The sequence below is a fragment of the Vulpes vulpes genome, chromosome 3 (assembly GCF_048418805.1).
Source record: "Vulpes vulpes isolate BD-2025 chromosome 3, VulVul3, whole genome shotgun sequence".
NCBI classification, from domain to species: domain Eukaryota; kingdom Metazoa; phylum Chordata; class Mammalia; order Carnivora; family Canidae; genus Vulpes; species Vulpes vulpes.
The window spans coordinates 19750758-19776975 of record NC_132782.1 but is presented as its reverse complement, the minus strand read 5'-3'; the positions used below and the strand labels follow the sequence as shown (position 1 = coordinate 19776975).

At 36.2% G+C, this 26218-nt stretch overlaps 1 protein-coding gene across 6 annotated transcripts in view; it reads left to right on the top strand.

The window, feature by feature from the left end:
* Nucleotides 1-26218, top strand: part of CHN1 (chimerin 1) — a 195460-nt gene that overhangs the window by 38688 nt on the left and 130554 nt on the right. For 3 of the 6 annotated variants that reach the window (XM_072751978.1, XM_072751977.1, XM_072751979.1), the window contains exons 2-3: nucleotides 12902-12940; nucleotides 17661-17716. In XM_072751978.1, the coding sequence (XP_072608079.1) occupies nucleotides 12902-12940; nucleotides 17661-17716 (95 nt within the window). Of the gene's footprint in view, nucleotides 1-12901; nucleotides 12941-17202; nucleotides 17324-17660; nucleotides 17717-26218 lie in introns of those variants that run through there. The other 3 variants (XM_072751976.1, XM_025994000.2, XM_025993999.2) reach the window with 1 other exon arrangement.

Sequence of the window (26218 nt, the reverse complement as noted above, 5' to 3'; positions counted from 1 at the left end):
CAGTAGTAAAGAGTTTGGCTTTTAGTCTGAGTGACACAGGAAGCCATTGGGGAGAATCTATCAGAACAGTGTCATGTTCTGATGTGTGATTTAACATGGTCAGTTATAAATATTAATAAAGGTAGTGCATCTCTAAGCCCTTATCCAAAACCTCTGGTAACAGATATGCAGTAGAATTCAGAATTTTTCAGATTTTAGGAAGGTAATAGATTTTGTGTATATATATTTTCCAACCCCCCAGCATTGTCTGATATTAGCACTCTGTAATCACCCATTGATATTTCTGCAATGAAACAAATGAACAGTCACACTCAATGGAGTAAGTAAGGACTGCAAATATTCTTATATCCATTCAGGTGAGGTTTTTGCCATTGAATGCATTATAAAGAATTATGAAAATGCTTTTAGGTTCAGGTCAGACAAGTGTGTGTTGCCAAATGAGTTATAAAAATACTTTTACTTTTCAAAGCATATGGGTTTTAGAATTGAGAAAAGGTGGGCCTTTGTTATTATACTTTCAGGTAGTGCTCTTCATATCTTCACACTGCAGGAACTTTTAAGACAAATAAGTCTATTACATGTTCATTTTAGGCCTTGTTGGATGCAGCTGTCGACAAGAGAGAGCTTTCATACCCTGGGTCCTGCTCTCAAAGGAGGAAAAATAGGTACCTATAAATTCAGAGCACAAAGTCTCATTTCCAAAAAGTGTGTTTGCTTCTTGGCAGCTTCTACTGTCATGTGTGCAGTCAAAGCACATTTAATTGAAACATGCTGAGCATTTTATTATACCTTGGGACAGTTAGCATGTGCTTAGAATGATCCAACTCTGCTCATTTGTGGTTAACACAATATTGCTTCCATATCTGATTCTGCTTCCTTTCCTACAGCTTTGAGCTGCCTTATTCTACATTTGGCTCCACATCTTGAAATCTAAAGCAAATTTCTCTGTGTTCTTCACAATCCACTGTTCATTTGTTTTTTGTTTTGTTTGTTTTAAATGACTGGTTTTCTAAGAGAAGTCCAGTTTAAAAGAAGTATATTAAGAAATTATCAGTGATGAGATATGTTGTGATCTTTTCCCATCTCAGTTATCTGTCATGTTAAAGTATTAATAATGGAAGTATTATCTCTCTTTTCCATATAGGGTTTCATTTAAGGGTTAGTATATCCTCTGTTCTGACTACCTGTCCTCTTGATGAAGCTTGAAAACATTGACATAAGGCAAGACTTGAAAGGTTTCTGTTTCAATGCTTGCCGGCAAAATGACATGTTGACTCTCATCATTGGGAAATCCTAACTCTTACATGAATCTGTGTCCAAAAATAATGCACATTCTAATAAACACATTCTAGTGCAACTCCTAAGCCAGAGAATATGGCAATAGATTCCTTTTGCTGCAAAACTGTGTTGGTTTATGGGAAATATGTGAGTTAGGAATAATTGTCTCAAAGGATGCATAATAGCAAAGGGAAAAACATCGTTTGCAACTTTTCCTGTAAGGAAAGAACAAGGAGGATATACAGTGGACTCTTAGACATTGAGGAGATGGGGGTGCCCACCTCCCCCACCTCCAAACAGTTGGAAATCCAAGTGTAACTTTTGACTCCCCCAAAACTTAACTATAAAGCTTTACTAATAACATAGTTGATTAACAAATATTTTGTATATTATATGTATTATATATTGTATTTTTACAAGAAAGTAAGCTAAAGAAGATAAATTGTTAGTGAGAAAATCATAAGGAGGAGAAAATACATTTACAGTAATATACTGTATTGATCCCCTAAAAATCCACATGTGGTTGGACGTGTGCAGTTCAAACCCAGGTTGTTCAGGGGTCAACTGTATACTGTTTTGACTGAAGGAAATGAGGGCATTTGAGACAAGAGTTATGGTTCATAGATGACTGTCTAGGAAGCTCCCCACTAAAAGTGTAGTTTCAGTTGGTTATTTTCCAGAACTTCTATTTATAAAAAGCAAAAATTCTGAAAATTGAAAACACAAGAGTTTTCATGTGATTACATTTTTAATATCTGTAACTTCAAGTGCTCTGAAAAATTCTGAAAATTGAAAACACAAGAGTTTTCATGTGATTACATTTTTAATATCTGTAACTTCAAGTGCTCTGGATGGTTAAGTCTCCATTGTTGAATTTGGAAAAGTGTTAATCAGGTATATTCTTTTTATATGTGTGGTTCAATGTTTATACCACATGGTATATTCTTTTAAGGATGAATTACAAGGACTTCATAAAGAGTTAACTCATTGCAGTCTGATTTTAGAAGTGAGAGGTATAGAGAGACAAGTAGAAGGATATACTTTTTTGGTATTGTTGAATATTGTGTATTCTTGTTTTTGTGGTAGAGAACTTTAGGAAATGTGTCCTGTTATTAAAGGTGAATTTATTTTGCTTACCTAACAAAATCCAAATGAGAGCCATTTGAGAATGTTGAGATGTTATTGGGAGGCTTGGCAGGAGTTAAATCTTCTCTTGAAGTTCTCTGTCAGAAACCATGTGGTTTAGTGGGCCTGTCTGAGGACTTACTGTGCCAACATGCTAGGATAAACAGTATTAGAAATTATCAGATTCGTTAAAGAGAAAACCTCAGAGAGATATAACTTGCTGTTTAGAACAAAAAAATAGTAGGTTGGAAAAAGATGGTCCTTACCTTTGAATTGAGTTGAGTGACCCAGTTCCTGTGTATAGCTTTTTGTTTCCCAGTGTAGAGTGAAAAGTTTGAGTAAGCAGAAAGACTTTGTTTGTGCAGTCTGTTTGCTAGGTCTGCCAAATTGGTTAGAGGAAACATCGCTTAGGTCTTTAATAAGAGGCCAAACTTGAGTTATAAAAAGGAGGGGTTTCCAAGTTTGGTTCACATTTCATTCAGGAACCTTGGTTGGGCCAAGCTCTGGGTCCATGGTGAAGCGATGAACACTGTATTTACAAAATGTTTGTTTTTGGAGATCTTTGGTGAAGCTACATGTGGGCACTGTAGTTGTAGCCAGAAATTTTCTTCCATATAGTAGTGGTTCTGGGTCATTATTCTCTAAGGAATTAAAAACAATTATCTTTGGTTTTAAAAATAGTTTATTTCTGTCAGAATTGTATCATGACACATCAGTTTTCAACTTGGAACAGTTCTAAATGACTTTGTTTCTTCTAAGGGTAAATTTAACTGACCTGATTTGGCCATGACTTTGCAGAGTGAATTTTAATTAGCTTTGTTGAAATGCTTACTTCCCATGTTTGGAAACATTTTCTAGGAAAGAAGTTTAGTCAGGATATGAGACACCTAGAAATGTAGTGAAGCACTTTTTTTTATTTGTATCCTCATTAGTTTAAAATTGTATGTGTTATTATGAGCCTTTTAGTTTTTACCCTGAATTTTTGTATTCCAAGAGATTTATTTATATTTCTCCCCTTCCCCCAAAATATATTTCTTTTAGAGTAAGAGGTTTCATTCTTTTTTTCCGTGACTCTCTCAAATATTATCAATAGTAATTATTTGTTATTTATTGTGAATCTTTTTAAAAAGATCACTTTATAGTAACATAGGATTTGTGATCACAAGCATCTCATTATTTTAGTATGCCAAAATTTGGTACAGAAACAGAATAGCAACATGTCATTAATGCCTTTCGTTTTCTGATTAAAGCAGGACAGGGAATCTCTTGCCAGTTGGTTGAAAGGTGAATCTTCATTTAAAGGGAAGAAAAGCTTTTTTTCTTGTCAGTAAATGTCCTTCTTTTTACAGAAATTAAAATTGTTAATTTTCAAAATGAAGGCAGTTTGAAACAAATGTGCTTTAAAACATTAATCACAGTTTTTGAGTGTTCATGCCTCATTAGTCTAAACTTCATTTCAAAATGCAACATTTTTTTCTTTTTGAGAAAAATCCATCATATTGTTAAAAAGTTGCGAAAGCCTTTTTGGTTTGAGCTTAAAAAAATAAACAGCTTAAATTTAACATTCTAGTCTGTTCTTTAATGAACTATTTCTTTTTTAAAATAAAAAGTTAAGCAGATTTAAACTTAACCAGAAGAATATTGTTCCAAACTAAAGGATTCATATAACATAACTATAAAATGATATACAAACCATGTAATAAAAAGAATGAAATTTTTTTGTTGTTTTCTAAAGTCAGTCATTTTCAACAACACCCATAGATATGCTGGATGTAAATAGGATCCAACTGGAGAAAGCACAAAGATTTTACTCATTCTTTTACAATAAAACATTTTACAGTGTTTTAGGTTCAATCTAAAAATGCAGAATATTAGGATATTTATAAATAAATTTAATCTTGGGGGATCCCTGGGTGGCTCAGCGCTTTAGCGCCTGCCTTTGGCCCAGGGCGCGGTCCTGGAGTCCCGGGATCGGGTCCCACGTCGGGCTCCTGGCATGGAGCCTGCTTCTCCCTCCTCCTGTGTCTCTGTCTCTCTCTCTCTCTATGTCTGTCATAAATAAATAAGTAAATCTTAAAAAAAATAAATTTAATCTTGTCAATCAATAAATGAACACTTTGAGTACTTCCCAAATAGTCCTAATTATTGTGAGTTATGATATATCCTATCAAATATATTATCCCAGGTATATTTTACTAAGATTTTTAAATCATTGCTTAAAGATACAGATGAACATTTTGAAAATTTTAATATTAAAGGAAAAAATGAATGTCCTGAAAATAGAGAAAAAGGCATCACAGAAAAAAATTATAGGTAAAAGCAAATTTAACACTAGAGCTTGCTTAAAATCTGAATCTTTGAGTTTTGAAAAGGGAGAAAAAAATTGAATAACTTTCATAGACATGATAAAATAGGTAAAAGTAAGATCTCTTTGACTTCCAATTCTAGCAATTAACCAAAAGTAAAAGAAAATTTCATTATGAAACTGTTCTCTTTTCCTTAATGAATGTCTGCCGTTCAGCTGATTCAATTAGAACAGGAAAAAGAGGTAAATGAAGACCTGCGTTAGAGGTCCTGAAGGGCATTCAAAGACTATACAGGAGGATGGTGCCTTATAATGTATAAATTTGCCACAAAGCTTGTATCTGATTTCCAGGCCTCTCGGACTGGGAATAGGATTTCTCAGGTAGTGTATTCATTTCAAGAGATGACTCAAAAAATTAGCCTGTGGAGTTTGTTAAATTGGACTTTTTTCTATCTGAATCAGATTTCCCGGTTTTTTGTTCTTACAGATAGTTAATCTATATTTTTTGTTTTTTAAATAGTTTTTTTCCTCCTTAGTACATATGTAACATATTCATTAAATAATTTTTTTAAACCATGTAGACATATAAGACAAGTAAAAATCACCATCTAGAGAAGCCTTATTCCTCCTGGTTCTGGGAACAAATAACACCCAGTGGCTTAGGGGTTCCATTGTAAGTTAACTTCTCTCCTGTGATTCTAGAGAGACACCCATACACGGAGACATAGTCACTCACAACATTTTCTGTACTTGGTGGGTTGGATGAGGAACCTGGATGAGAAAGGCTGATCTAGAGATCACAACTGTTACTTAAATGATGTATGTTATTCTAGATCTTTCATATTTTCTCTCCCTGGCCTTCTGCCCCATATGTACACACACATCTTTGTTTTCATTTGTAAAAGTGCAGTCAGACTGAACATCCTGATCAACTTTGTCTCTTTTTTTCCTTTGTTTTCCTGTACTTGTTTGTATTTTGCTTATAGTCACAGAGAAGAACATCCCCAACAGAACTTGTCTTTTTACTTTGCTACTTGCTTAGACACAGTGCCATCCATCTGCCTTCTCAGACCTTGCCCACCACCTGTGACTTCTGAGCTCCTTACCACCACTACCGCCGCCACCACCACCTCCTCTGAGTCTTTGCTCCATCTGTTTTTCTGGCTGTTTTCTCCTACCTTTGGCCTTCCTGACGGTTGGCTTATTTTCTCTGACTCATGAGCATCGGTCTGGGCCTGACTACCCTTCTCCCTGCGGACATCAGAGTGTTTAGTGAGAAGTAAGTACCAAGCAGAAGAGAACACATTTCATTACTTTTAGATGCTTCCTGAACAACTCAGCCCTGGATCCCTGCAGTGCCCCATCTCTAGCTTTCCTCAACTTGTCTTTGATTTCACCCAGTCTACATTACTTGTGGTTCCTCAGATGCTCCTTTAACTCTGTTATGTCTGTGCTCTTATTCACTGTGTTCCTCTCTTTGGAATTCTGTTTTTCCTCTTACTTCCAGTCTCCTTCCCTTAGCCCCTTGACTTTAAAAATCATCTGTCTTGGGCAGCCCTGGTGGCTGGCTCAATGGTTTAGCACTGCCTTCAGCCCAGGGCCTGATCCTGGAGACGCGGGATCAAGTCCCATGTCGGGTTCCCTGCATGGAGCCTGCTTCTCCCTCTGCCTATCTCTGCCTCTCTCTCTCTCTCTCTCTCTGTCTCTCATGAATAAATAAATTTTAAAAATCTTAAAAAAAAAAATCATCTGTCTTTCAAAGCCCTCATCAGAGGATGCTGCCTCTGTTTTTTTCTTTTTTGGCAGTCTGGCTGAAAGTGGTTCCTTCTTTCCTTCTATTCTTTCATCAGTTCAGCAAATACTGTTCTTGCCAGGCATTTTGACAAAATGATAATGTGTAAAACTCTTATTATGTTTAAGGGTATTATGTATTATTCTTATTATGCTCATATATTATTTTTATTATATTACCTTGTTTGTATAATTATATCCATTTTATTTTCCTTACTTCCCTTGAAGACATAAATTACATATGGACCTACCTTGTAGCCAACATTTTTACACATAGAAGGTGTTTAATACGTATTTATTGAATGAATGAAACTTTCTGATTATATCAGCATTGTGTACGCCAGCATGACTTTGGGTTTTTTAACAAAATTACCTTTTGCATAGACAGAAAAGTATTACCTACACTTAAAGGCAAGGGAGAAAATCTTTTAATGGATTTTGTAGGTAGGTACTTAATTTAAACACTCATCCATATCATGCTAAGGTTATTTTAAGCAGCTGTCCCTGAGTTTGTAAAGATGGTTTATAAGGGGAGCTGTCCATGGATCATAGATTGTCTGGCTGTCATTCTCAGTTGTGCTCTAGTGATGGAAGTCTGTCACGTTTATGTGCTTGGTGTGGGTGGTTTTTCTGACCATCAAAACGAGGTGAGGGGAGCCCTTGAAACCTCCACCTGAAGGCAGATTACAGACATTTGGTGCTTATTGGCCTCAACTTCCTTTGAACAAGCTGAAAGGACTTTTAACTGCTAAAAGACCACATAATTTCCTCTCTTTTCTTCATTAATGTTTGTATTTCTTCTATCAGATGAAATGTATCTTAGCCTACCATACCCAGTATCCTAGATAAGGCAAGGAAACCATTGTTTAAAACAGTTGTTCTCGAAGTATGGTTTGGGGACCTTGGGGTCCCCAAGTTTTTTCTGGGTTCCCACAAAGTCAAAACAGAATAAGAGGACGTTATTTGCCTTTTTCACTTTCATTCTCTCACAAGTGTGTAGTTGAATCTTTTGGAAGATACATGGCAAGTGATATCACAATAGATTAAATACAGAGGCAGGTATGAAAATCTGTCTTCAATTAGAGCAGACATCAAAGAGATTTGCAAAATGTAAAACAAATTTTTTGATTTGAAAAATAAAGTAACCTTTTATAAAAGTGTTAAAATATAGTGGCCTTGTTATCCAGCAAATTAACTAAAATTTGTCAAATGAAAACAAAATTTGTCAGTTTAAATCTCTAATGTGGTTAATATCAGTAGATATTAGAAGCTCTTTAGAATCCATATTTTTTTAAAACAGAAGTTTGAGAATCACTGGTTTAAAAGATGTAAAATATTTAAAAGGGGATAGACTTTTTTTATTTTTTAAGGATTTTATTTATTTATTCATGAGAGACACAGAGAGAGAGAGAGAGGCAGAGACACAGGCAGAGGGAGAAGCAGACTCCATGTAGGGAGCATGATGCGGAACTTGATCCCGGGACTCCACGATCATGACCTGGGCTAAAGGCAGGCACTAATTACTGAGCTACCCAGGGATCCCCAAGGGGACAGACTTTTAAAAGATTATAAGATAAAGTCCATTTGATGTAGTCAAGGTGTCTTCAGACTGGAATATAATAATTGATCACACTGGGGGGGGCACCTGGATGGCTTAGTCTGTTAAGCATGTGCCTTCGGCCCAGGGTCCTGGGATCAAGCCCCAGTCGGGCTCACTGCTCAGCAGGGAGTCTGCTTCTGTCTCTCCTTCTCCCTCTGTGCCTGCTCGTACTCATACTCTCTCATTCTCTCTCTCTCTCAAATAAATAAAATCTTAAAAAAAATTATTGGTCATTTTGGTTTCTAGTTATTGGGCAGTTAGGTTGAATCCAGTTTTTTAGTCTTTTTTTTTTTTTTTAAGTTGGCTTATTTATTTTGAGAGAGAGACCAAGAGAGTGAGAGTAGTGCAGGAGGGGCAAAGGGAGAAGAAAAGAGACTCTCAAGTAGAGTCCGCATCAAGTGGCCTGATGTGGGGCTCAGTCTCATGACCCTGAGATCACAACCTGAGCTGAAACCAGGAGTTTGAGGCTTAACAGACTATACCACCCAGGCATACCCTAGTTTTTTAGTTTTTTATTATTTATTTATTTATTTATTTATTTATTTATTTATTTATTTTTTAAAGATTTTATTTATTTATTCATAGAGACACAGCTAGAGAGAGAGAGAGAGGCAGAGACACAGGCAGAGGGAGAAGCAGGCACCACACAGGGAGCCCGATGCGGGACTCGATCCCGGGTCTCCAGGATCACGCCCTGTGCTGCAGGCGGTGCTAAACCGCTGCACCACCAGGGCTGCCCATAGTTTTTTAGTTTTAAAAGTAATATTTCAGGGGCACCTGGGTGGCTTAGTCGGTTATAACACATCCAACTCTTTTTTTTTTTTTTTTAACACGTCCAACTCTTAATTTCGACCCAGGTCATGAGCTCTGAGTCATGAGATCGAGCCCTGTGTCAGACTCTGTCCTTAGCATGGGGTCTGCTTGGGATTCTCTCTCTGCCTCTCCCTCTGCCTCTCTTTCTCAATCTCTTTCTAAAGAATAAATAAAATCTTTTTAAAAAGTAATATTGCAGTGATATTCTTGTATACTGCTGTTTTCCAAACACCCTTAGTTGTTCTGCAGCCAGTTCCTGGGAAGAGAGCAGAACTGCTGGGTCACGAGGTATGCAGAAGGAGCCGGCATGACTGGTTACATAAATTCAGAGGCCATACGTGCTCCTCTGCTTGCTGTTGTTAATCAGTGTCCCAGTTAGCAGGAAGTCCAGGATCTTCCTCTGTAGACAGCCTCTTCCTGTGCGTCTGAACCCCAGGAGCTTACTCAGTCCCACGGTGGCCCCATCCTCTCCCAAATGCTGGAAAGAGAGAGAGAGCTGCACTATAATAATACACTGGCTGTCTTATCCTATCACTTTCTGTGAGTGTTAGAGACCAGCCCTGTATTGTTTGTTGAGAGTTGCTTGTCTGTTGCTGCTAGGATGCAGTTCATTAGTTCTTCTTATACTCAGTGATTCAGTGCCAGGGAGGTTGAGGACACTTCTCACATCAGTCCTGTGCTGGGTCAGTCTGTTCTCCCTAATAAACCCGTCAGCCCTTGTGTGGCCCTACATCACCAGTTTCAGTTAGTCCATTTTCAATGTCATTCTGTTTCAGGAGTGTCTCTGCCTTTTCTTGCCAGTGGAACTTGGTTTGGGCTATGAGTTTCATCTATAACAGAACTCCTTAACTTTGAATCTGGGGAATCAAAGATTTGGGGTAACGTTTCTTCTCTTCCACAAGGACCTAGGGTCCTGGCAAATCAGTCTCCCCAATTCTAGCAATGAATTCTGCTCACCAAGAGGCAGGGGGATTGTTTTTCTAAACCATCTAACTATGCTTCCTCCATGGGCTTCTTTCCCCTGAGTTCTGAGGACAGTGGTGCTTACCCATTGCCTAACTTGGTCAACAAAAAGACCAAGGTGACTTAAGGTCTCAACCTTTAAACATAAGAAAAATTGTCATAATTTTTAAGTGTTTTCTTCAAAGAGCAGCTTATTTGAGCTCTTCTGTTACAGATGCCCATCAAATACTTGTAAACATTTAGGATATGTATTGCTCATTGCGCTCCAGAGAGGTTGTGCCGGTTTATACTCCCATCAGCAAAAAAAATACATTACTAGGAAAAGACGTTTACAGCCCAAACTTCACTCTTAAAAGTCACTAATCATTAGAATTGTTTTAATATTAAAGGAAACTCAAACTTTTCTCCCACTATTTCTTATTTGCTAAATGATCATTTTATTTGGCCACAAAATTGTGATCTGTAGCATCTTGAATAATGGCCTTCTCTAATACAGTAGGTATATGAAGGAAGAACAAATAAGAGAATGCAGAGCTGAAATCATTGACAATGGCCTGAGGCTAATATGGCAACATCATTGTGTTTTTAAGTTCACTTTTGGCGAGGGCAGGAGAGGGTATTATTCACAAGGTCTCCTAAGTGCAGGGTGTTTTATGTAACAACACCTAATTTGCTCCTCATAACAGACCTGTGTTGTTACATTTTAGATGATGTTACTTTGTTTTATAAAGAATAAGATTCAAAGAGGTAGTAAATTTCCTAAAGTCACACAGATTTAAATAAAAGTTGATGTTTCCCTTAGAAAGCCCTATTTAGGATTAGATACACAATTCCCCAGAGGCAAGATTTTGGGATTTAGCCTCTTTCTCACCTTCTCCAAAGTCAAAGCAATCTACGGAAGGCTCTCACTGCTTCAGTACAGACTTTGCACAGGATTTGTGAGGAATTAGGGCCAACTGCAGAGTTTGAGGGCACGGTCCCAAAGGCTTCTCTTAATTCTGTCACCAACTGCAAGTTGGAAGGCATTCCCTCAAACCCCTCACAGGCTTGATAATTCACTGGGAGGACCCAGAGAACTCACTAAACACCGGTAATACCCGTAGTCATGACTTCTTACAGGGAAAGGTACTATAAAAATCAGCCAAGGGAAGAAGCACGTAAGGCAGGGGCCAGAAGTATAAAATGTGGAGCTTCCCTTATTGTCTCTGTTTAAAATGGCCCCACATGGAATCCCTGGGTGGCTTAGGGGTTAAGCGCCTGTGTTTGGCCCAGGGCGTGGTCCTGGAGTCCCCGGATCGAGTCCCCGGATCGAGTCCCACGTCGGGCTCACTGCGTGGAGCCTGCTTCTCCCTCAGCCTGTGTCTCTGCCTCTCTCTTTCTCTCTGTGTCTCTCATGAATAAATAAATAAAAATTAAAAAAAAAATAAAATGGCCCCATACATGGTGATGAAGTGCTGTCTGGGGTTCCTAAGCTCAGGAAGGCTGTGATGTATCTTATGGAGAAGACAAATAGGTTATAGTGCTGTTGGTTGTGAGTTCAGTGTTAATGAATCACAATATTTATGAAATCAGATGTCTTTAAACAGAAACACAAATAAAGCAAGGTTATATATTGATGGACCAATGAGAATGTTGTGACCAGAGACTTGCAGGAACCTAATCTTGTGTTGTCCCTTAGGAGCACAGTTCAGTATTCACTAATTCAGTGTTCAAGGTGACTGTATAGAGTATAACTACGATAAATAATGAGGGTGAACTCTATTTGCTGCATTACTTCATCACTCATTTATTCATGTAATCATTTATTCATTAAAAAAAGTATTTGAACACTCCTACTGAGTGCCAAGCAATTTCTACATGATTTAGAATTTCCTTTTTGTGTTCTTCTGCCTATCATTAGTAGTCTTGCTGTAGCCCTCTGACTCTAAATATTTGTGTGGTTTTTAAGTGAAGTGTTAGCATTTTAAAGGTTGAAGGGAAGGTTTTGAGTCTATTATCATTTTTAGTTAGCCTTACACATGCTAGATTCAGCCTTCTCAAGAAACTTACCAGAAATTTTCTTGCCTCCTTGGAGACAAAGATTTTTTAGACCAGATTCCTTAATGAGTTCGTGTTGGGTGCCAGCAGAACCAGGCGATGTCTCTGGCCACATATTCCCACGCCAAGATGCCATGTCTGCCAATTTAGCTACATGGTCTTGTATGCAGGGCCTTTGACCAGCAAAATTATTACTTAGCTGCACTTTACTGATGAGATGCCAGACCACACTGGTGCCTCTGCTTTTTCGAATTCCCCCATCTCCCTCATATGTTTGTATATTTGTCTCTTTCCATCCCCTCTTTCCACTGTCTCCTAAGTCCTCATTCAAGCAGAGTGAGGGGGAAATGGATGTGAAGAGCGGATGTTCCCCTCGGGTTTTTTGTGGTTCCCTGGATGCACGGTCTTCCAGTGGAATGCTTCTCATTTCTTGGTTTTGATTGTCCATGATGTATGAAGAAGTACCTTGCTGCTCTTCTCTCCTGATGTTAATAAAACCAGTTACACTGGAATCCTCCTAATTTCATTAGGAGGATGATGGGGGAGGTACATTTCCGATGGTTAAAAGTTTTATCTGGTCCATATTACTGAAAAAGAAAAATACCAGTGATTTCAGGAATCTTTTAGTGAAAAAGTCATAGAATTATGCCCAAAGATACAAAGACTTTATTGACTATAAGTGACTGTGAGAAATAGGTGCCTGCTATAAAAAATTAACCCTGGTGTTTTTAATGTGATAACCAGTTGAGTAAATATAATAACTTTCTTTGAACATCTTTGTGAAACTGTACTCCCAAGAAAGTAAGGACCAATACTAAAAAAATCTCTGAATGACCTTTAGAGTTTAACACAATGCCTAGGACACATAGACTTCAACAAATGTATGTTAAATATGTGATTAAATATATATTAACATAATTTAATGTATATGAAATATATGATTAAAGTAGACATATTCAGTAATGTTAATTCGGTGTTTATTCTTCCAGATACAGATGAATATAGACCTCCTGTTTGGAAATCTTACTGTAAGTATACAAATAATTTTAAATTGGGTGGGTTATAGTGCTTTATGAGTGATATGGAAATAAGATCATTAGATATGAATATTCATTTCATTTTATTCCCATTATTGAAAAATTAATTTACAGCAAGATTTGAGAATAGCATAGAAGAAGTAATTATGGGAAAACAGGAGTGTTTCCATAAGGTCTGTCTATGGTTTGCGTGTCTGGAATGCATCTCATCCATCTGCGTTAGCATGGAATTCCATATTGAACTTGAGGCCACTTGTTGACGTTGACTGATGAAAACTAATGCGAGGAGAAGCTCGCTAAGAATTCAAGCAATGTAATTATTCTTAGATCCTAATTCTTTGTATGAAAAAGGTCTGTGTAAATGATAAGTCAGGAGGCTATCTTGATAGAATAAGTGCGTGAAAAGAGGCAAAAGAAAAGTGGGTTTTTGTGCATGTTTAGTTTTTTAGGAATTGCTTCCCAAATATAAAAGAGAGGCATCTGAATTCTCTATTGCTCTTTAAACTTTGCATTAGCATAAAAATCTTTTCAGAAGAGTCTAGGTTCCTAGTCCTTTATTTTCCCTTCCTTGTTTCCTAGAGAATATTATTTCTTCAAGTAAAAGATATTTCAGATTTTTAAAAAGGGGAAGTAGGATTAATATAATCAAAGTAGCTTTAAAAAGAAATCCATGAATGCACTCCTGTAGATACCAGTACTGTAAGTTTTTGTTATCTGTGGAGTTGAATAAGCAACCTAAGAAACTTTTACTTTAAATATACATTATTAACATGTAAATGTTGAGTTATCCTGAATTTTGTTATTTATAAGTTGCTGGCTCGGATTCTTAGTTTTATGTTCCCAGAACAACAGGTAGTTTTATTTTAATAGGTTGCTACTTTGAGCTAATTATAGTAAGCAAAATATGAACAGTCTCTAAAAGTATTGCCATAGAGGCTGCTGGTACCTTCTGGGGAGTATAGTTCAAAGAATGTATAAAAATGACTAATGTTCTTTACTTCTTAAAGATTTTGTCTCATAATCCCATTGGCTAGAAGCCTATTTAAAGTTCTTGTCTGCATTTTCTGGTTTTTGATTCATCTTTGTTCCCTTTGCTCTGACTTGTACCTTGCACATTTTTTTGTGTATGAGCATCTAGGAAGCCTCCTACTGTTACTGAGTCATGGTGGTGGCTCTTTCCCCTTGAAGAATATTGGGGACTAAATGTATAGGCAATTTGTATTTTCTATGTCTCTGAATGTCTTATAGTAGCTATCATGTTTTTAAAATGGCTTCTTTTTTTGGGTGCTAGTTCTGCTTCTGAGTTTTATAGTTTCTTTTAGTAACCTCAGTGCTTGAGCTCCACATTATTCTAAAGCTCAACATATTCTGAGCTCAACATAATTCTAAAAACTTACATATATGAACCAGTAGGAAAATAGAACTAACAAGATGTTGAAGTTGAGGACTCTTTTTAAATATAGTTTTATTGCCTTTGTAAAAAAAAGATTTTATTTATCTATTTAGAGCGAGCAGGGGGCAGGGCAGAGAAAGAGAGAAAATCTTCAGACAGACTCCCTGCTGAGTGAAGACCCTGATGTGGAGCTCCATCTCACAGCCCTGAGATCGTGAACTGAGTCAAAATCAAAAGTTCAGTGCTTAACCGGCTGAGCCACCTGGGCACTCCAAGTTTTGTAGCTTTTTGATACAAATTACTTGACTTAAACCAGGGGCCTAACCAGTAATAAATGAGGCAAGTGAGCCAAGTGGTAATCAAGGGAAAACAGAGCAGGGATGCTCTGTTTGCAGGGCATAACACATAAGTAGCTCCCCTTTATAGAGTGCTTTGATGTTGTCAGATCTGATTTTTCAGAAGCGGAATTCTCTTTTGCCTTTGTTGATGTTAAATCACTTTTTAAATGTTTGAAAACACACTTAAGTTTAGAAAACAGCAAACCAAACACATGAGCTGATTTTGACCTCAAGATACCTACTTGTGATCTCTGAACTTATTAACAATGTTTTGTTACTATCTCCGGCTACCAAGAAATTCATTAATAAGTATATAAGCATTGACACTTAAAAGGTGATTGAAAAATTTAAGTACTTTGATCATATATCTTTTCATCTTGAATTTAGCAATTAATTTTTGGTAAATCATTTAATGATTGTGCAGTTTAAATTTCAGCTGAGGTCCAGTTTAAATACCAAGAATTTTAAATTAAGAGCCTGAATTAGTCTTTATTGCAGTGGTCTTTTTAATGATCTTTTTGATAAGTATTCCTTGAATTCATATGTTACATTCAGTTATACAATATCTGAAGGCCCCCCTTTATATATTATTTGTTAAATATAAGTCTTAAAGGTAGCAAACAAGGAAGCATTTGTGTAAAAATTATTCCTCTCCATGAAGCACAACTGTACCCTTTGAAATGTTGATTACAACAAAGGGTAAAATTTTCAAGTGATGATATCATCACTCCTTTTTTCAAAATCACTTATCTTATTGTTTGCTTAGTGAATAGGTAAATCCATTATTAGTGATAACCATATCACTATTATTTGTGCTTTGAATCAAAATCAATGTTTTATATTCTCTTGTAACTTTTAATGTTCTTCTTGACTACCATTCAGTTCTCATAATTGAGTTTCCATAGGTGACGATACTTTCCCAAGCATTTTCTTCACAAAGGAAAACAACTGATCTTTGAAGATTACTGATCAAAGCAGAATTGTGAACTGAATTTTCACATGGAATAGGTAGCAATATGGAGGAGTGGATCTGAAGAATCCTCCCTTTGTGCAAATCATGTGTTGGCTTCTCTTAGGAGGATAGAGACTTATCTGGGTGTATGTGGGTGCTACACGTGTTTAATCACTCTCAGGGCTGGAGTGCTCTTTCTCTGTGCTCTTTCTTCCCTTCTCTGAGGTCTCAGAACTACTCCCTCTATATCATCTCTTTAATCTATAACAACATATTCACAGGAATATTTTTGAAAAACTGACTTTCACAATAAAAAATGGATATCTAAAACTATTTATAATTTATGGCATCTCTCTTAGGCATTTTTGCAACCAGAAGGAAAAGGCAAAGGAATTAATTTCTATCAATAGAATTTCAAACATTGGTAAATGAGGGAGTGACCTTTATTTTTTGATTTTTAAGTAGGAAAGCTGTGTCTTCTTGGTATCTTTTAAATTATAACATTCCCCTGGTGTTATATTTTGATGATGAATTCAGGATGCATCCTAGTAACCAAATATTAATATTAATGTAAGAAATTATATGTATTAATATCAGTCATCTATATATAATAATAGCTGATCTTTATTGAGTGTTTTCTAGGTGTTAGCAACTATTTTATGTCACCTACATATAATGACTTATTCATCTTTTTCAGTAATCTGTGAAGTAAAAACTATTATTATCTCCACTTTACAAATGAGGGAAACTGAGGCACAGTATGTGGGGTTAGTGGCAGAGCCCCAGTGTTCAAATCCCAGGTGATCTGTTTCAAGAGTTCAGATTCCTAACTGCCATGGTACATCTTCCCTTTGCAAAGCAATACAGAACAGTAAAGTGTGTCTGCATATGTGCTCAGTGTGCATTTTGTATATATTCATGCATATAGTCTAATTATATGTGTGTGTATGTATAGTCTAATTGTGTGTATTTACATGTCCCTATGATATATACGAATGAATATGATCAGAGGTGGAGTCTATATAATGATGTCTAGTTGAAATTTAAGTCTTTCGTTATCTGACAGTGGCAGAAGTCTGGTTAGTTTGATGTTGACAAAATGTCTAAATATTTAAACATATTATTAACTTACATTCAGGTATATGTGATTATATATGTAGAAATAGAAGAAAAGTTCCCTCCAAGAGATAAACTTAGATATAAATAAGGAGAACCTCTCTAATGACTACCATTTTCTGTTCAGTCTTTTTTCATTACAGATCAGAAGGGCTGAAGTGGAGCTAGAATGTCATAGTATTGGTGTTATTTTCATGGGTTCATTTTCAGATACCCTAAAAATTACCCTTTCCTTGGCAAGAGGAATACCCGAATTCTTCCTTGTGCTGCATTTGCTCTAGTTGAAGAAGTGGAGGGTTACTTTGGCCCAGAAATTTTGTTTTTAGGGGAGATTATCTTTGAAGATAGATGTTTGCAATATAAATGGGGAGAAAAGCAGCACATCTGTTACTTCTAACATAAATCCTAATTTTAGTTTCAAGTTTGACATGTAATAATGTGCTTTCAGAATGTATAACCATTATTGGCTTAAATGAGAGACATGCTTTATGCAATACATCCACCAGGAATTGGGGAAAATAAAAGACCAGATTATGGAGAACATAGCCAAATACCCAGTACTGATTTGTTACAAGGTAAAAAGACATTTGTATGGATTTTGATTTTTCTATTTATGCTTGCTTTTGGGCTTTTACTAAATTTAGTTTACTTTCTTTGCATCGCTCTTAACAAATTTTAATTTAATAACAAATAGTACTATACCACATTTTTCTTGCGAATGTAAAAAAGCAGGCAGTTTGTGATTCCTAATATATTCCAACTTTCTGCAAAAGGGTAATTTAGGATTATTGTGATAGCAGAATATTAGAAAAAACCTAAATGATTGTCCATAGGAGACTAATTGAATAAACTATAACACTTAATAAGGAAGATTTCTATGAACTGATATGGAATGATTTACTGTCTTCACAGTGTATCAGTTGCAACAGGAAGCCCCTCATCCTCGAAGAATCACCTGTACTAATGAGGTGGGTGTGATGAAACTGTTACAACAAAATGTCTCTCAGTCATCTGTTTCCTAAACTTTGACCTTCCTCAGTAGCATGGTTATTTTTGGGGTTAACAAGGTATGTTAGTTATCATCGTGAAATTGTACTTGAATGCATTTTTCTTAACATTTTCCTCAATTGAAATAACTGCCATTTGGTTTTTAAAGATTTTATTTATTCATGAGAGACACAGAAGAGAGAGAGAGAGAGAGAGAGAGAGAGAGAGGCAGAGACACAGGCAAAGGGAGAAGCAGGCTCCATGCAGGAAGCCCGATGCAGGACTCAATCCCGGGACTCCAGAATGCCCTGAGCCAAAGGCAGATGCTTAGCCGCTGAGCCACCCAGGGATCCCCTAACTGCCACTTTTACTGGACTATTCAGAATATAGTATAGAATGTGATAGTATAGTTTTAAGTGATATTAGTATTCTCAGTTAAGTCATATTTTCTTCTTCCAATTTTTATTTTTTGTTCTTTTTGAAAACAAAATTTGAAGGCAGTACTGAAATAACTTTTCCATTAAGAAAATATTTAAATTTTGGTTTTAAAAATGAGCAGAAAACCTGAGCAGTTCACCAAAAAAGATATGACTTATCAAAATATATGAAATGATGTTCAGATTCATGAGCAATGAGGGGAAATACAAATTAAGATACACCAAGAAACCATTGTCACCTTTTCAAATTGGCAAAAATTCCAAAGATTAGAATATGTTTAGTTGGTAAGTCTGAAAAAACAAACACTCTCATACATTGCTTGATAGGAATGTGAAGTGCTACAATTTTATGAGAGTTTTGTAACACCTAATAAAACGTTGCCTGCATTTACCTTCCAGTCCAGGTTCAGTGATCTACCCTTATGGATTACCTGTACAAATAGGGAATTACATATGCCCAAAGTTGTTTACTATTGGATTGTTTATAATAGCACAAGATTAGGAAAAAACCTAAATATCTGTCCATAGGAGACTGAATAAACTGTGATATTAAAAAGAATAAGGAAGATTTCTATGAGTTGGTATGGAATGATTTCCAGATAGAAAAACATACATGTACAGACATTGGAGATGCTATGACTTCGGTTAGACCCACTGCAATAAAGAGAGTCGAATGAGTTTCTTTGTCTTCTAGTGCATATAAAAGTTATGTTTACCCTATACTGTAGTTTTTTAAGCATGCAGTAGCATTATGTCTGGAAACACAATGTATACAGCTTAATTTTTTTTTAAAGATGTTATTTATTTATTTATTCATGAGAAACACAAAGAGGCAGACATAGGCAGAGGGAGGAGCAGACTCCCTGTGGGGAGCCCCATGTGAGACTCGATCCTGGGACTCCGGGATCATGCCCTGAGCCAAAGGCAGATGCTCAACCCCTGAGCCACCCAGGCATTCCTACACACCTTCATTTAAAGATACTTTAAAATTGCTATAAATGCTGTCACTGAGCTTACAGTGAGTTCTAATCTCTTTGCTGGTGGAGGTCTATGCCTCTGTGCTAATGGCTGAGATCGATCAGGGTTGTGATTGCTGAAGGTGGAGTGGTGGTAGCAATGTCTTAAAACAAGGTAACAATGAATTTTCCCACATTGACAGACTGTTCTTTGATGAATGTTTCTCTGCAGCATGTGATGCTGCTCAATAGCATTTTATGCACAGGAGAACTTCTTTCAAGTCGAAGTCAGTACTCTCAAACCCTGCTGCCTCTTTGTCAACTAAGTTTATGTAATATTCTAAATCCTTTGCTGTCATTTTGATAGTCTTTGCAGCATCTTTATCAGGAGTAGATTCCATCTCAAGAAACCACTTTTCTTTGTTCATTCATAAAAAAGCAACTCCTCATTTGTTCAAGTTTTGTCATGAGATTGCAGCAGTTCAGTCACATGTTTGGGCTCTACTTCTAGTTCTCGTGCTATATCCACCACATCTGTAGTCACCTATAATGGGTCAGATCTGAGGAGTAGCAGGGGGATTGGGGAATGTCCTGTTGGTGGAGAAGTCAGAACATATCCCATGTAGCGATTAAGTTTTCTGTCTTCTATGGGTGCAGTTTGTGGCGCTCCAAAACAATTACAGTAGTGACACTGGAAATCACTGATTACTCCACTGAAGTCTTGAGCCGTCCTCAGGGTCATCCATGAGGGTGGGAATCGACTTCTCCCAAGCTCCTGTTCATGTTGATATTTTGACTTCTTTTCATGAATCATTAATGTACTTAATGACATCTAGATGGTGAGTCCTTTCCTGAAGGTTTTCAGTTTTCCATCAGAGGATTCACTATCTGTGGTAGCTATTGCCATATGAAATGCTGTTTCTTAAATGATGAGATTTGATAGTTAAAATGATTTCTTGTCCCATGGGCTGCAGAACGGATGTTACATTCGCAAGCATGAAAACATCAGTGTTAGACTTATTGTACATCTCCATCAGAGCTCTTGGATGACCAAGTACATTGTCATTACTGCTCATTGAAAGGAATCTTTTTCTGGGCAGTAGGTCTCAACAGTGGGTTTAAAATATTCAATAATCCAAGTTGTAAACAGATGTGCTGTCATCCAGACTTTATGGTTCCATTTATAGAGTATTGGCAGAGCAATTTGAGAGCATAATTCTTAAGGGCCCTAGGATTTTCAGTGGTAAGTGAGCATTGGCTTCAACTTAAAATCACCAGCTGCATTAGCCCCAAAGAAGAATCAGCTTGTTTTTTGAAGCTTTGAAACCAGGCATTGACTTCTTTCTAGCCATGAAAGTCCAGATGGCATCTTTTTTAAAATACAAGGCTGTTTCATCTACATTAAAAATCTATTGTTTGGTGTAGCCACCTTCATTAATGACCCTAGCTAGATCCTTCTGGAGAATTTACTACAGCTTTCACGTCAGCACTTACTGCTTTACCTTGCATTTTTATGCTGTGGAGATGACTCTTTCCTTAAACCTCACAAACCAACTCGGCTTGCTTCCAACTTTTCTTCTGAAGCCTCCTCACCTCCCTCAGCCTTCAGAGAATTGAGAGCTAGAGCCTTGTTCTGGATCAGGCAGGCTTGTTCTGATCAGATCAGGCTTTAGCTTAAGGGAATGTAGTTGGTTTGATCTTCTGTCCAGACCACTAAAACTTTCTCCATTATGAGCAATAAGGTTGTTTTGCTTTCTTACAATTCATGTGTTCACTAGAGTAACACTTTTAATTTCCTTCAAGAATTTTTCCTTTGCATTCACAGCTTGGTTAACTGGCACAAGAGGCCTAGCTTTTGGCTTGTCTTGGCTTTCGACATGCCTTCTTCACTAAGCTTAATCATTTCTAGCTTTTGCTTTAAAGTGAGAGATGTGTGACTTTTTCCCTTGAACTTAAGAGGTCACTGTAGGGTTATTAATTGGCCTAATTTCAATAGCATCAAGTTTCAGGGAATAGATCTGAGGAGTAGGAGGAAGATAGGGGAATGTCCTGTTGGTGGAGAAGTCAGAACACATCACATGTAACGATTAAGTTTGCTCTCTTCTATGGGTGCAATTTGTGGTGCTCCAAAACACTGAAAATCACTGATCACAGATCACCATAATAGATATGATAATAATAATGAAAAAGTTTGAAATATTGTGAGAATTGTGACACAGAGACACAGAGTAAGAAAATGCTGTTGGAAAATGAGCAAATAACCTTGTTTGATGCAGGTTTCCAGAAACCTTCAACTTGTAAAAAACACAGTATCTGTGAAGTGCAGTACAGTGAAGCACAATAAAATGAGGTATGCCTGTATGGTAATTGTACCTTTTTTAGAATTAAAAAGGGGGAAAATAAAAAAAAATCTGATTTTTGCAGAAGAGAAACACAGGAATAATTAACCCAGAGACCAGTGAAATAGTTATCTGTAAGGAGTGAGTAGGGGGCAGTGTGGGGAGGATAAGAATGGAAGTTAGACCCCTCTACAGATAAGTCTTTATAAAGTTGTGACTTTTAAGCTATGCAAATATTTCACATATTCACACAACAAAATTAAGTAAAAAGTGATTAAAAAGCAAACCTTAAGTTTGAATACAAATAGAAGCAAATGAACCTAACAAATTCATAACATACCCCCAAATTAATTTAAGTAACTTATAAATATTCTGATGGTATAGACTTGGGAGGAAATATTCTAAGAATCTTAACCTATGAACAGGTAATTTATTGTTGTTAGTGGTACTTATGTAGTAGTTGTAAAATTATTTTGTGTGTAGTATAGGACAGAGCAATGAGTAACTATATTGGATTTTGGGGAACCATTGTTTTGAGGAGATAAAAATATGGAGTAGTGGGAATTGAGAAGTACAGCATGGTTTTGAGTTTGAATTGGAGGTATTAATATGAACTCACAGATTTTAAAAAATATGTGTTCTATTTCAGTCCATGGAAAGGCATTAAAGGCAATGATGCCCTAGTAAGAATGAACATACTCAGTGCCAAAGTTTGGTTTCCAAAAAGTATTTTCTACTAAAGGTTGCCAGTGTTCCTTGGAGGAGTTCCTGATTCCAGAACATGGGGCAGTGAGATCCTAGAACATTTTATATCAGAAAGCAGGAAGAACTCAGAAATGGTTGGGGATATGTCAAAAGACCTAGCAGCCCACTTGAATGAAGGGTTCTCACAGGCCAAATTTGTGTGTAATTTGATATCAAAAAGAAAAATGATAGTAATGAACTATAACATACCAAGTGAAAAAATATGTTAGTCCATAATGATGCCCAAAAAAACTACCCCAATACAAAGAAAAAATGGGGGAGAGGGGCAGAATGTAGAGTTGTCCTTTACAGCAGAAGGGCGGCTAAGCATGTAGAGTGGTAATAATTCGTGCTAATCATTGAGTCCGGCAAAGATCAGTATTGGACATTAAAACCACTGAGTGAAAGATTGTAGGTGAAGAGGATATTTACATGATCTCAAGGTGTCACTCCACCAATTATTTATGAATTGCAAAGAGAAAGATACATTTTCATAGTGGAGAGGTCTGGCATCACACTCTCATTCGTGTGATCACATTTAGTATTACCTGTAATGGGTCAGATTGACAAGTGTGTCCTGAAGTGATGTAATGAGACATGTACAAAACCATCTATATAGTATTTCTGCCAAAATGCTTAACTTCTGTGTTTTAATGAAATGTGAATCAGACACATCCAAAATGTGTACATTCTATAAGACATCTGTCCCGCAAATGTCACATTCATAAAATAAATAACCCTGTTGGGATTATTCTAAAATGAAGGAGATGAAATGCCAACCAAATGTGGTACAGGTACCTTGATAGGGTCCTGAGATAGAGATCTCTCTCTCTTTCTATTTACAGCTGCATATTTTGGGTATAATTAGAGAAATTTGAATAAGAACTATATATTAGGTAATATGGAATCATAATAACTTTCTTAGATGATATACTATTAAAATAATTGCTTCTGTTTTAAAAAAAAAGTTGAAATGGATTTTGTTATTGTGAAGACTGGTTAAAAAATACTGAATAGCTTCGAAAGTATAATGTCATAACGTCATAAAAACAATTTATCAAATTAGGCAGGGTTTCATGAGATTATCTTTTAAAATGTCCTGTTGCAATTTAAATATTTGTAGATGTCCAGCCTGCATGTAGTGTTTAAAGATTGCATTTAATTGCTACTGTGCCATGATCAAGGATGATGAAATAATTTTATGTGTAGTGAGAATTTTTTAAAATGCTGTTTAATAAAACATTTCATTTTGTTTCCTTCTCTGACCAGACACAACCTTTTAAACTTTTAACAGAAAGTGAGACATTGGCAGTAGTTCAGTGAAAAGTCTAAAAGTATTAGTAACACAATTATCTTTATTGAGAAATATCTGTACCTTGCCTTTCTTGAAAGAATTTGATGACACACAAATGAAGACATAATAAAAGGAATAAAAAAAGAAAAGTTGAGGAAAAAAACCCAACAAATAAGCTAAGTGATTGCAGTGCTCACTGAGGATCAATAACATAGGGTGAAAAGGGAATCACAGTAATAAAGTATGTAACTCTTAAGGATCAGAAAGGCTAATAATAAGATCCAGTTTTTACCTGAGCTAAATTATTTTCAAAAAATCATGTGGTTGGGATGCCTGGGTGGCTCAGTGATTGAGCATCTGCTTTTGGCTTTGGGCCTGATCCTGCAGTCCCGGGATTGAGTCCCACATTGGGCTCCCTGCATGGAGCCTGCTTCTCCCTCGGCCCCTGTCTCTGCCTCTCTCTGTGTGTCTCGCATGGATAAATAAGTAAAATTTTTTAAAAAAAATAATCACGTGGCTTATTATGTGAAGTATGTTTATTGATGTTACATTGACCAACTGTAGTTTCATAGCCCATGTAAAAGTAGACTTACGATCATTTCTCATAGCAGCTGGTATAACATTAAGGAACAACAAATCACTGACACTAATTTTTAAAGGGCTAAACTGTTGTGGTCTAAGTATATAGGCTTCTGGTGATCTACTCTGATGTGAAGAGACCACATGAAATACTAGGAGATTGGCTGACTCATAGAGTCTCTGAAAATAATTTTTCTTGATTTAGTTTTGTGATGTGGTTGACCAAATACTGCCATCCATTGAAAAACAAGAGTGTCATGTTCTATACTGTTGGTTCAAGGAAGGCATATAAGCACTACGAAATGAAGGGTACAATTGAGATTTTCTTATTTAAATTGTTTTCACTCTGGTTAGTTTTCTTTCACAAGAAATTAGTAATCATGTTCTAAGGGCAAATTGGTGGGCAAGGAATGTTGCTCTGTGGGCAGAAGTGTTTGCTGTGGACTAGCTCTCTTATCACATTGTAACCACACTTGCATGTTGTTCAAAACTGATAATCTGTTAGCTATTCAACTTTGACAGCTTAATAAAGATTAATTATGCATGCATAATTAGTTAGCAAATTGGTAGTGATAACAACTTGTTTCTATATTTGACCAATCTCTTATGTTACCTAATGTCTTTCTGTTTTTACCAGGTGACAACTAAATCGCAATTAATAAAGATTGAGAAATGATCTCATTTTAAAGAAGTGACATTCCTACTCAACATTGCTCTAATGATTAAATTTATAAATGTAGATAATGAGTGTTTATGTCACTAATGCTGTTAATCTACTTATTTTGAGCAATATTTGGTCTCATTAAATTCCTGTAAAACAGTCAAATAACTTAGGTATCTATTTAAAATGAAAGTAAAGCATTAATCAGTGAAATGGAGCTAACATAAAAATACTTAAATAAAGGAAGTTTCAGTCTTAGTCTTGATTAAATGATAAATAGCTGGTTTGGGAGAATCATCTTGGGAGTGATGAGCACTAAAAGTAAAACTGTACTGAGCAACCAGTTGCTGTTCAATCTCAAATATTTAACTGAGGAATTGGATTTGGGACATTAAGCGCTAAGTGGCCACTGTGTTTTAAGGGGGAAAATGCAACAGGATTTAATTGCCACTGAAATGTGGAGAGAAAAAGAGAGAAGTTAATGCAGTAGATAAACTGACGGTTCTTTTAAATAAAAGTTATTAAATTATGTGGGTGCTAATTATAATCATATAAAAATGGTCCAGTGACACTGTCTTTAAGGAGATTTCTCTACTACAGTCGTAAGAAAGGGAGAGCTGACCCTGTTTGTGTGGACGTGCACATTGCCATTCCTTTTTTTTTTCTAATCCCATAGCATTGTATCACGGATTATAAATGCAGAGGCTGGGGAATTATGCATACCTAAAGGGAATATGTATTTAGTTACCAGCCATGTCTCGTGACCTTCTCTCGTGATCTAAGCCCTGAGCTCCAGTGATGACCACCGTATCCTGCTCTTCCTCAGCTAAATTTCTGTTAGCATTCATGAGACCAAGGTGTGTAGCACCTTATTTTAAAACCTGAATCCTTCAACTGTTAAATCATAAATTACTGAAGACAGAACTCGAAAAACACAATATATCTAATAGTGAGAAGTAACATAATTTGACAGAAAATAAAATTACATCTAATACACTTTTTTTAATTTCAGAAGATCTTACCAATTGCCATTGTGAATGTTAAAATATAGAACTTTTTTATTAAAGGCTATTGTTAGCAGAAAATTTTGAAATTTAAATACAAATAAATCTTTTTAAAGGGAAAAATGTGCAGGTCCATAACTGAGTGTTTTAAGCATGCTTTAGAGACTAAGCAAATACTTAAAAGCTTGAAAATGATTCTTAATATTGTTACAATGTAGTTTTATCTTATGGTAGAGTTAATTCTGAATTTATCACCTGAAGTGAAAGTCTTAAATACTCAGAATTACCCTGGAGATCCCTTATCACCTGTAAAGTAATGGTACATATGTTTGTGTATATAACTCTGGGTCAATATAGAAATGTATAAATAATATAATTCAATGATATAGCTTTCGATAATTTAAAAATATATACTTACGTGATTTTTAGTTATGTAAAAAGTGATTTTGTTATTTTATGTCAAGTAAGT